The sequence below is a fragment of the Mytilus californianus genome, unplaced genomic scaffold (assembly GCF_021869535.1).
Source record: "Mytilus californianus isolate M0D057914Y unplaced genomic scaffold, xbMytCali1.0.p SCAF_4, whole genome shotgun sequence".
Lineage (NCBI taxonomy): Eukaryota > Metazoa > Mollusca > Bivalvia > Mytilida > Mytilidae > Mytilus > Mytilus californianus.
In genome coordinates, this window is record NW_026262690.1 from 122849384 (window position 1) to 122862614 (window position 13231).

General features: G+C 34.5%; 1 protein-coding gene across 1 annotated transcript in view; it reads left to right on the top strand.

The window, feature by feature from the left end:
- Positions 1–493: 493 nt before the first annotated feature.
- Positions 494–13231, top strand: part of LOC127739302 (protein pellino-like) — a 31021-nt gene continuing 18283 nt past the window's right edge. Inside the window, exons 1-3 of the mRNA XM_052250975.1 lie at positions 494–630; positions 11022–11136; positions 12294–12423. Of these exons, the coding sequence (XP_052106935.1) occupies positions 624–630; positions 11022–11136; positions 12294–12423 (252 nt within the window). The 5' untranslated portion in view covers positions 494–623. The remainder of the gene's footprint in view (positions 631–11021; positions 11137–12293; positions 12424–13231) is intronic.

The following is a 13231-nucleotide window of genomic DNA, read 5'->3' on the forward strand; positions in this document are numbered from 1 at the left end:
TAATCACTGAGGTACATGTACAACACATATTTTTTGGGAAAGTCCAGGTGTCCTGTATTTCTATCTGTAACCTATTTTCACATCTGGTCTACTTTTTTCGCGAACAGTGTTATTTGTTTTGAAAGTTCCTTTGTCACTTCTTCCTTTGTGGCCTTTGGATGCTCCTTAACCCATTTCGCAATCTTAGCTATGGTTTCGTTTCTCATTGCATCCATCTCATTTTCTCCTGTAAGACGTTGATAAAGTTCGTACACGATTCTTGCACTTGTAACTTTCTTCATTAGATCATCTTCGCCTTTCTCAACCCAAAGTAAGGTTGCGAATTCTTGAATAAGATCAGCATTTCCAAGTCTCCAAGACTCGTCAGGTTCAATCAATCCTTTCAGGTCCATTTTGTTTGTTTACGGAAATGTCTGTTCCTTAAATAAACACCTGGAGAGTTTAGGGACAAGTGAATTTGGAACCAGTCAAATCAAAACCATGCCATCTGACGGATTTGAGTGCTTCCGGTTGAGGAAACAACAACAAGCGAAGTCGATGGTTGAATGGCACAATTAAACAAAACTCAATAGTTCTATAAGAAGAAATGGAAAATATCAAAATACAAACTGGCTTGTAAAATAATGAATGGTAAAAGTGAACTTAACAATAATCCCAAAACAAATCTTTAATCACCTGAAAATTTGAGAAATTGAACAAATCACAAAAGACTCCTCAACATAAGTTATAATTTTCCAGGCTTCTCATAAATCAAAAGTTACTTAATTTTATTACGGAACAATTAATATTTTTACCAGGCATACAAACAAATATGTTTCACAGACCATAATTTTTAATATAACTAGTAAAATTAAACTAGCAGGTAACCAAAAAAATAAAACAAAGCCAAACGACAAATGAACCAATATTTCCTGGATGCATTAATAATAATTTTTTTTTTATTAGTTGTTAGTGGCTTTGAACTAGCTGTCAGTAACTGCGAGTACTCTCAGATCTGTACTTAGTGTCTTTTTGTTGTTTGGATGTACAAGTACCCGGCCACGGGTATCGGGTCCGTTCGCGCCCAATACACGTTCGCACCCTACACGTTCCCACCCCACACGTTCGCCCCCTAGATCCGTTCGCACCCTACACGTTCGCACCCTTTTTTTATTCAAAAACCTGATAAATTTTTAGATGTTTTGTAAAATATTTTTATTTTCATAAATAAAAATTCGGGAATTTTTAAATGAAATATTGTTTTAAATTGATTTGATGATTAATTATTAAATGTTAATTATGTATGATTACTGCTAATTGGTATTTATACACAGCCTAATATTATGTTATTGTTGGGTGTTTAAAAATCATGATTGTTGTCATGGTTGTTTTAACTTGCTTAAATGTAAATACTGCATGTATTTAGCTTGGTATGAGTAAAACTTTGAAGATTTTAAATAAAAAACATGAAAGATAATCAGTGTTTTTAACAGCTTGGCTCCTTTGATCTCATGTGTGTCAGAATCTCACTTTATTCATAAACAATGAAAAAAAATATTTATAGCAATACACTATCCAAAACATGATTACGAATTATTCAACATATAAAAAAAAAACGTTGTCAGAATCCCATTTCCTTTTGAAACAATAAAAAAGAAATATTTATAGCAATACACTAACCAAAACATGATTAAGATTTTATCAACACCTAAAAAAACGTTGTCAGAATCTCACTTTATTTAGAAACAATGAAAAAAAAAAATTTATATATATATATATATATATATTTGTTTTACATGCATACGTATAAAAATTGCGGTTTTTATCCAACGCAATCATAGGTTTGAACGTTGTTTTCAATTTAGACTTGTATATATATATAGATATATATAGAGCAATACACTTACCTAAACATGATTAAAAATTATTCAACACAAAACTAAAATACTGGTCGTCAGAATCTCACTTAATTTAAAAACAATGAAAAAAAAATGTTAATAGCAATACATTTACCATTTACCATGACACAAAAAAAACCTTGTCAGAATCTCACTTTATTTAGAAACAATGAAAAAATATATATTTATAGCAATACACTTACCAAAACTCGTTTACAAATTATTAAACACAAAACCAATAAAAATTGGGCGCGAACGGACTTTGGGTGCGAACGTGTAGGGTGTGAAAGTGAAAGGGGGGTGTTTGGGTTTATTTGGTTAGTACTTCGCTTGTGTAAATAGAATACGTGTGAACAGTTCTAATTGCTTTTAATGACTCTACTTGCTTGTATGACTACAATAACGTAATAAACGTGTTGACGTTACAAAGGTAACGTTAGTTACAGTCCGTGAAAGAATAGCGGCAAAATACTTGACACTGGGGGCGCCGAGAAGTGAAAATGATAAAAATTCTTAATAAATACATAGATATCGCAAATATTCACAGTTTAACTTAAAGTCAATGTATGTAGAAAATAAAAATCATTTGAAAAATTAAAGTCTGTATAAGTATAAAATTAAGACATCAACTGGCGAATCTTTTCCCTGGCGACCTTCTTCGATTTACGTTCTTTGGTGTCAAGTGTTGATTGAAACAAATCGCAAGAAACCTCTATCGGGTATAACTTTGAAATTGGACGATTTGTATGTCCATTGTTTGTACACAAATTCACTGCTCTAACGAGTCCATCCTTGCTAACCAATAGTTCATCTACAATGGCTAGCTTCCAATTAATTCTAGGCGAATCTTCATGTATTTGAACCACATCACCAACTTTGATAGTCTGATTATTGTGTCCTAAAGCCGTGTGGTATTCCCTTAATGATGTAAGATATTCATTTTTCCATCTTCGTCGAAAATGTTGAATAATGTTGTGCTGATCCTGTAGACGTTGATTCAAGTTGTTATGTGTACTTGGTTCAAAATTAATCAAATTGTTCATGTTTGTAGACGGATACGGTAAACATCTTATTCTCCGGCCACAAAGAAGATGAGAAGGTGTCAATGGTTCAGGTTCGTTGACATCTGATGACATGTACGTGATTGGTCGGTCGTTCAATGTAGATTCAATCTCAGTGATGACTGTCTGTAATGTTTCCATGCGTATACATTTACTCCCTATTACTTTCTTTAAAGTTGTTTTGGTTAGTCCGATCATACGCTCCCAGAATCCTCCGTACCAAGGTGCTCCTTTTGGAATAAATTTCCATTCTGTTCCTTGATCTTGTATTTTTTCTAATAAAGATTGCGAATTCGTTAGCCGTTGAATTTCATTACTGGCGGCTATGTAAGTTGATGCATTGTCTGAAATCATTGTTTTTGGTAACGATCTACGACTTACAAATCTTCTGAAGGCTAAAATAAAAGACTCCTCTGTCAAGTTTGAAACGATCTCTAAATGTACGGCTCTAGTAGAGGCGCAAGTAAATAAACAGATGTAAACTTTAGCTCTAGAGTTGTCGGAATCTTTTACATAAAGTGGTCCTGCAAAGTCTACGCCTGTCACGGTAAATGGAAATGTATCTTGAACTCTATCTACTGGTAGTGGTGGCGGGTCCGGTTTCTGATAAGCCTTCCCTATAACTTTACGGCAGGTGACACATTTGCGTAATACTGCATTGACGCATTGACGAATTCTCGAAATCCAATATGTCTGACGTAATAAAGTCACTGTACTAGTTACTCCTCCGTGAAGTTGTTTCACATGTGCATCTTTTATAACCAAAGTTGTGAAACTATGTTTTGTTGGCAACAAATATGGAAATTTAGCGGTTTCGCTCAAAGGTGCATTGTTAATTCTGCCTCCGCATCTCCAAATGTTCTGATCGTCTTTATAAAGTTTCAACTGTTTTAATATTGACGGACTTTTAGTCGAATTGATGTGATGAAATGAATTATCCTGAGTGCTCTTGATCCATAATAATGTTGAATGGTTAATTTCCTCTACCGTAAGGGCTGATGTGTTCCTTTGATTCTTTTGTAGTTTACAATTCTTGATAAATCTTAGTATATATGCGGTAATTCTCAAAAGTCTTCTTAAACTACTGAACTGGTCTAAATTAATAATCCGGTGAAGTCCCGATTCTTCATTCTGATTCTGTGTTGATGTGAGTAGTGACAAATTTGGCTCAATGTCATATTCAGCATTTGTTAGCAATGCCATTTTGTTTCCGTTCCAAGTAGGCCATTCAGTTTCGTTGATAATCCACTTCATTCCTTGTGTCCATAATTCGTTGTTCAGAAATTTATCTGCAGATGTGCCTCTAGTTTGTAAATCTGCAGGGTTCATGTCCGTTGGACAATATTTCCATCGCTGATTTTTAACCAGTTCTTTGATTTCAGTCACTCGGTTAGCAGGTTAGCAATAAATTTCTTCAGTGGTTTCATCGACGCAATCCATGATAAAACAATTTGGCTATCGGACCAAAATGTTACTTCCATGTCTCCTAAATTTTCCAGTAAATGATTAGCTAGCCTCGCTCCTGTTTACGCTCCCATTAATTCAAGTCTTGGCAATGTTATTTGCTTTAAAGGGGCCACTCTGTTTTTCGCCATAACCAGCGTTGATTCATCTCCGGCCACAATGTAGGCGCATGCTCCGTATGCACTTTGACTAGCATCGGTAAATACATGTAGTTTCCTTACCTTGGTGTTGATATTTGCAGATGATTCATTGGTGAAATAAAATCTCGGTATTTCAAGTGTGACTGCTTGTTGTAAGTCCTCCAATAAAGCGTACCATTTACTCTTTATATCATCTGGTAAGAGCTCATCCCAGTCAAATGTCCTCTCCCATATAGTCTGCATCAAAATCTTAGCTCTGACGGTGATTGGGCTTAATACTCCTAACGGGTCAAATATCCTTGACGACTGTTGAAGAATTTCTCTCTTGGTAACATATATCTCCTTATCAATTTTAATGCTGTTTTGAAACGATATCGTATCAGTTTCAGTGTTCCATCGAAGTCCCAAAATTTTAATAGTTTTGTCCTTGTCCATGCAGTCCTCCGACTCTGCCATATTGCGCAGTTTCCTATTGTTTGTTGTCCAAGACCTAAGATTAAATCCTCCTTTGGATAAAAGTTGACGTGATTCTTTATAAAATGATAGTAAATTCTCCTCGCTATGAAAGCTCGACAAAACGTTGTCCACATACAGGTCTCTCTTCAATGCTCTAGCAGTATCTGACAAATTATTTTTCAGATGTTTCATGATTGTGGCATTCAATATGAATGGAGAACAAGTTGTTCCGAAAAGAACTACTCGGAAACGATAGGTGATTAGTGGACTAGTAGGGTCGCTCGAATCGCTCAACCAAAGAAATCTTGTTACATCTCGGTCTTCTTCGTCTAATTGGATCTGTAAAAACGCCTTCTCGATATCCGTTGTTACTGCGAACTTGTGTAGTCTGAATCTTGTGATAATTCCTGTCAAATCATTTATAAGTGGTGGAACTGACATGAGACAATCATTCAAGCTGGCTTTGTCTGGTGATTCTCTACAGCTACAATCGTAAACTATGCGTATTGGTGTTGTTGTTGAGTCTTTTTTAACAGCATGATGTGGAATGTAATGAATTCTTGTACTTCTGTCGGTTTCCTCATTAACCTTCTCAACAAATCCACGCTTTTCTTGATCTTTAATTATACTTCCGTATATTTTTAGCGTGTCTTGGTCCTTACTGAGCTTGTTTATTAAATTTTCAGTACGACATTTTGTTATATTGTAGTTAGTTGGTAAGTCCTGAAAATCGTCTTTCCACGGTAATTTGGCAATATATCGATTATCTTTGTACATAATACTAGATTTCTGATATGTTTCATAAAAATCTATGTCTGTCTGTGTTGACTCATCGTCTGCTGTAACTCCCATGGATTCCAGTTTCCAAAAACGCTCTAAATCAATCTCCTCCTTCTTATGTTGTACCAAAATATTCATCATTGAAGCTGCAACTGTATTACCTGTTGTGTTGATCATCGGTCCCGATAATAAATACCCAATTTTTGATTTCACAGCTGTTGGACCATTTCCGCGGATTATATTGTTTTCAACAATGTCCCAATAATAGTCTGCGCCTATTAACAAAGATATCTCAAATTTATCGTCTTCACATACGGGGTGTGCTAATCTTAAACCTTTTAAATACGGAAGTTTAGATGCTTCGTAATTCATTCGGTTCTGAAGAGGGGCAGCTATTGTGGGTACAATAAGCACCTCCATTGGTATTCTTTCTCCTTGTTGGGTTTCCAACTCAATAACGGCTTTATCAAGGTTACGCACGTTCCTGTTTGCGTCTCCAAATGCAGCTAGACTGACTGTGGTGGTTCCCTTTGTTGTAATTTGTAATTTTGTAGCTGAATTTTCTGAAATGAAAGATTTCTGTGAGCCTTCGTCTAGCAGTATATTTGCAGATACGGTCTGGTTTCCTGTCCAAACTGGTGAAATTGCTGTTTTCAGTAGTACATCAGTTCTAGATTGCATGGGCAATGTTGACGAAGTGTAAAATATACATGTGTTACTATTTCCCTCTTCAATATCAACTGTACTAACAGATGCGGTTGTCTGCTCATCGTGTAATTTTGTCTTGTCTTTATTACATAGGCTTGTGTGATGTTTGTTATTACATTTACTGCATTTAAATTTAGAACGGCATTCTGAAACTTTATGATTTCCGAGACAATTGAAACAAAGGTTTTTCTGTTTAACTATGGTAAAGCGTTTTTCGTGGTCTACAATGTTTGTACAATCTACTGACGAATGCGACTGTTTGCAATATACACATGGTTTAGTTGTCAAGCGTGTATTCATGGTCTTGATCTGATTTCCCCTAAATTGTTGTTTATTTGTGCTTGTCTTAGGAACGGCTCCCGTGTGAAAAGACGCAGTTGATGTCATATTATCGGACATACATGTATTAACATTACCAGCCTCTTGTACATACATCTCTTTTGCTAAAGCTTCACGCAGCGATATTATATCCCAGCTATTTTTTCTGTGTTCCCGTGTTAAGTTTTTCCTCATTTCTGCGGGTAGTTTCCGGAAAATTATGGGTACAAGAAGGGATCCATATGTATCTTGCGTCTGACCTAGGGATTCAAGTCCCCTGATATTCGCTTCCAATCTGTCATAAAATGACAATACTACTGAGGGTAAATGAAGGACTTGGTAAATCAAGAAGATTTTGCATGTGTGCGTTGATAATTTTCTGTTGTTGACCGTAACGCTCCTTCAGTAAATTAATTGCTTGATCATAGTTTGCGTTGGTTAGGGCTAACCCTGTAATACACTGTGCTGCTTCGTAATGGAGTTGTGAATTTAAATAACTAAACTTTTGTATGTTTGTAAGAGCAGGGTTCTGGTGTACGGTTGATTCAAACGAATCCCAAAATGTCTGCCAGTGTAAAATATCTCCCGAAAATGAAGGCAAGTCTAACTTTGGTAGTCTATGATAGAAATTAGGAGAAGGGTTATAAGTTGCGTTTGCTCCGTGATTTACAAAAGTGCTTTGAAAAGCATCCTGTGTCTGATTTGTGTTGTGATTAATATTGCTTGTTGTTGGAAGTGTTGAAATATGTGCTGCTGGACCTTGATTTAAAAAATCACTCACCGTAGGTTTTAGAACGCTAGCTCCTGAGTTTGATGTAATGTCCTTGAATTTGTGAATTGACACTTCCAAATGTAAATTGAATTCATCACTATCCAAAATTTCCTGTTCCATATCTCCGACTTCTGTTCCATCTAAAATCTGTGTGTCCAAAGTTTCAAGTAAGTTCCTCTTCTTCATCAGAGTGTCTGTGGCTGCCGAAAGTTCTTGGTTCTCGATTTCATTTTCTGAAATTTTCTGGTTAGTTCTATTGATTAGTCTTGTGACGGCGCTTCTGTGTCCACCACGAATTGCTTTCAGCTTCTCCATGAGTCACGGCACCAATGTTTGGATTTATTTGGTTAGTACTTCGCTTGTGTAAATAGAATACGTGTGAACAGTTCTAATTGCTTTTAATGACTCTACTTGCTTGTATGACTACAATAACGTAATAAACGTGTTGACGTTACAAAGGTAACGTTAGTTACAGTCCGTGAAAGAATAGCGGCAAAATACTTGACAGGGGGCGAACGTGATTGGGCGCGAACGGACCCGGATTCCCGGCCACGTCCACTTGTATTTGTAGTATTTGTATTTTTATCCATCTGATGAGTTAAGCCTCTTTCAACTGAATCCGGGTCCGTTCGCCTGATTCGCGTTCGCCCTAGTACCTGTTCGCCCTGGGTCCCTTCGCCCTAATTCCTGTTCGCACTGAGTCCGTTCGCCCTGATTTCTATTTTATTTTGTCTTGTATAATATAAATTAATTGAATTAATTGTGTTAAAGTTTGTTGAAAATTCCGCCGAAATATTTATGTTGTATTAATGCTACCAGATAATTTTTTTCTTTTGATTTGCATTGAATATTCTTGCCAGAATATTCATCATGTTGAATGTGGACAGTATTTTGAAGAAGAAGAAGTGTTCAGGAACTAGAGTCTAAGTTATCTGTTTGAATTTATATTTTTTGAAACCTTGTAACAATTTCAAAACAATCCAAAAAGGTATAACAAGATCCAACTCACTCAAAACCTTGAGATCAAAGAAGCCAAGCGGTGAAAACAATTTCCCTTTAAAGTCATGCAATTCTTACATCATTGTTTAACTCATTCCAAGCTGACTTGTTTATTTAAAAAAAACCATTTCATTATTAATCCATCAAAAACAATAACTACAACAATCAGTGAGATCAAAGACATCGTAATCATATCTAATTAGCATTCTAAATTACAAAACTTTGAATTTTCGGAATACTAAAGCTTTTCCACCTCAGAAATATATTACCTTAGCTGTATTTGGCAAAACTTTTAGGAATTTTGGGTCATCAATGCTCTTCAACTTCGTATTTTATTTGGCCTTATTAACTTTTTTGATTTGAGAGTCACTCATGAGTCTTTGGTAGACTAAACGTGTGTCTGGCGTACAAAATTTTAATCTTGGTATCTATGATGAGTTTATTTACAATCAACAGTCATTAAAAGTAATTCTGAATAAAAACAAATGTAACAATGAAGCCAATTAGCCTGATTAATGCTCCAAAACAAAAACTTTTTTTTTAATTTCAATGTTTATTCATGAATTTGGAGATATACATTTTTAATATTTACCATTTAAATATCTGAATAAGATTACAAAACTTTAAATTAAACCATTAATATTATTTTTTTATATAAAAATTAGGGCGAACGGACTCTATGGGCCAATGGACTCAGGTCGAACGGACCCAGGGCGAACATGTAATTAGGGCGAACGGACCCGATACCCTTTCAACTGATTTTTATACGTCCGTTTACGGGACGTATTATGGTATACCGTTGACCGTCTGTCCGTCAGTCTGTCCGTCCGTCGTCAACATGTCGGACATTAACTCAAAAAAGCTTTAACTTTGGTGAATTGTTAATATCTATTGACGTGAGCTCCCTTTGGTTTTTTTTAAATTTCAGATTTACCGTTTCCTAGTTTTGGGGTTTTATTCATTAAAAAAGGGGGGATTTTCCAGTTTTCCGACAATAACTCAAGAATGCTTTCACCAACTTGCAAGAAATTTTGGTGAATTGTTTATATCTATTGACATGAGCTCCCTTTTGGATTTTTATAAATTTTAGATTTAACGTTTCCGAGTTACAGGGTTTTATTCATAAAAAAAGGGGGATTTTCCAGTTTTCGGACAATAACTAAAAAATGCTTTCAGCAGTTCTCATGAAACTTTGGTGAATTGTTTATATCTGTTGATGTAAGCTCCCTTTAGAATTTTATAAATTTTAGATTTTACGTTTCTGAGTTATGGGGTTTTATTCATTAAAAAAGGGGGGATTTTCCAGTTTTTGGACAATAACTCAAAAATGCTATCAGCAGTTCTCATGAAACTTTGGTGAATTATTTATAGCTATTAATGTAATCTCCCTATTGATTTTAATAAATTTCAAATATGACATTGAGAAGAAATTGAACTTTATTTGTTTATAGTCTGACAACAGATTTACTAAGTATTGCGCAACAGCACAGTGTATTGCACAACAGCAAGAAATTTTTAATTGAATATAAATTCAATTCATATAACCAATTTCAAGTTCTTTGACTACATTTATTCAGAAACTTATAATATGTCAAATATTTAATTACAATCCAAATTCAGACCTGTATCAAGCTTGAATATGGTGTCCATTTTTGCCCCAACTGTTCAGGGTTGGACCTCTGTGGGCGTATCCAGCTGCGCTCAGCGAAGCAGTTTATTATAGTTTGTTCTAATGTTGTACTGTTACACCACTGTCCAAGGTTAGGGGGAGGGTTGGGATCCCGCTAACATGTTAAAACCTGCCACATTCTGTATGTATGTGCCTGTCCCAAGTCAGGAGCCTGTAATTCAGTGGTTGTCGTTTGTTTATGTGTTACATATTTGTTATTTGTTCATTTTTTGTACATAAATTAGCCTATAGGCCGTTAGTTTTCTCGTTTGAATTGTTTTACGTTGTCATTTCAGGCCTTTTATAGCTGACTGTGCGGTATGGTCTTTGCTCATTGTTGAAGGCCGTACAGTGACCTATAGTTGTTAATTTCTGTGTCATTTGGTCTCTTGTGGCATCTGTGGAGAGTTGTCTAATTGGCAATCATACCACATCTTCTTTTTTATATAAAATAAATAAAAAACAATTGACACAAAGCACTGAAGTAAGAGTACTCACAACAGATACGAGGAATAAAACCAATTAACATAAAAACAATTTGACACAAAGCACTAAAGTAAGAGTACTCACAATAGATACGAGTAATAAAACCAACTAACATGACTAACATAAAAAAAATTGACACAAAGTACTAAAGTAAGAGTACTCACAGATAATGCAAGCTAGTTCAAAGCCAATTACAACTAATAAATAAATCATATTCTCCCAGACTTAAGTATTTTTCCTTTTCTTTTCTTTTTTCCTATCCATGTATGATTTTTGTTCATATTATTTCAGCTGCCATTGCTGATATATCAAGTGAAAAACTGGTTCATACAGGAACACCTGTACAAAGTTCCCCATCAAGAGCCCCTAGATCTTTCACCAAATATGGAGAGTTAGTTGTCTTAGGGTAAGGTCTTTATTTACAAATATATTATTTATATTATAATACCATATGAAATTTCCCTTTGTATGTTCAACAGGTTAAAACAACCTACAGATTTAACAAGTAGTCCAAACTGGGTAGTTTTTTTTTTAAGGCCATCATGATGGCACTACAGTTATAACTTTGGGACATTTAGTGTATGACCACTGCATGTTGTAAGTGATGAAGGTAAATTCTGAAAAGCACTTCAGACTCGTGGAATTAATTTGAAGTCCCCATTAAATAATCATTTTACTATTTCTGTTTTGGAGATTTAGGGAAAAAGTAAGACTTTCTGCATACATGTATGAAAGAATAAAGTTTTGTATTTTACTGAAAATTATTTAAGACCAATTATTCTAATTATCATGATTAGACATGCATGACGTGTAGGATTTAGAGAGTACAAATTACATCAGAATTTGTAAATGAGACAAGTATGTTTAAGTTCAATATTTTATCATGTTTATTGGAAATTAAAGACACTCATTACAGGCAGAATAATCAAGTTAGATTTGGTACATATGATTACAATGATTTTGTTACAATTATATTTTTGAAAAAAAAAGTGGAAAGAAAAAGAAAATAAGACAATAATGTATATTAATATATACATATGTTTTATTTTAACATTGACAAATACAGTAATCCTAAAATATAGAAAACTGAATAACAATGTTTCAGTATGTGATTAATTTATACAGGCTCACCATGATTTTATTTAAAAAGGTGACAAACACATTTATTCTGATACTTGTCAATTAGATAATAAATACAATTTCTTTTCTGGTTTTAGCAGGTGTAAAAGTTTTGGTGAAATAAGACTATTCATTAATATCATCAGAAGGAATAGTATAGTGGCTTTTCTCTTACGTTAAATTTTCTGTTGTTGTATAATATGAAGATGTAATAAGATTGTCAATGAGACAACTCTCCACCAGAGACCAAATGATGTAGAAGTTAAATTTTATAAGAGGAATCACAATCACTAGCATACCCTATGCAAAAACAAAATTAGATATTCACTGAATCCTGTACACGTAATTTACATTTACCAGTAATGACTGGTTGAGAGATATGTTGTAAGATTCATGGACTGTTGATGAAAATTTGATATGATTGATTTAAAATTTATATTTTAGGTACAACGGACACTTACCTAGTGGTGACAAAGGAAGAAGAAAGAGTAAATTTATCTTGCATAAAAGACAGACAGGAAATGGAGTCAAACCATTCCGTAAACATATTGTTAAAAACCCGCATTCCGCTAAGGTAATTAAAGTACACACATGGTGTTAACAGATCACTCAAGCTGGTTCTTTAAGTGAATCAATCACTCAAGTTTACATGCCTATGTAAGATATATTGATTATATACATAGTTAGACTAAAGCACCAGCTATCGCCAGAATTCATCTAGAAAAACTTAGGACTTCAGACTGTCCTCAACCGTGTACTGTAAATTCAGAAATTTTTGTGATGGTTTTATTATTGTGAAAATCGCAACTGAATATTTGTAGCCAAAATAAAAATTTTAATTTTAAATTTTACAAGCATTACATGTATTTGTATTTCCTGAAAAGGAGGGGGGATACGAATCTATGTGCAAGGTGCCGATGGAATAGGTCACATTTTCCAGCTTGAATATATGTGAATAGGTGGGGAAAACTATCAGAAAGATATGAAAGGTCAATAAAGTTCCCATTACTTGTTAACATAAGAAAAGCCCTGTAATTTTCTTGGTCCTCCTGGCTGTGTTTTTATCCACAAATTTCGCTCTTTTGACACTGGTATTCAACTTTTCAAACACACCACACAAAACCCAACCAATATGGGAAACGGTTACATTTTTACCTACACAATATATGAAAAGGTATACATTTTTAAAATCTAAAATTTTAGAAAATTATGTGTGTAACAGAACCCCAGCGGCACCCCCTATCAATTAAGTATTAAAGTAGCCTCCTGAGAATAATTTAGATCACATTTTGTTCTTAGTTCAACAATCTCAATAAATGCACACATAATTTTCTAAATTTACAGTATGTACTTTATAAAGGTTAATTATATGTAACAAACAG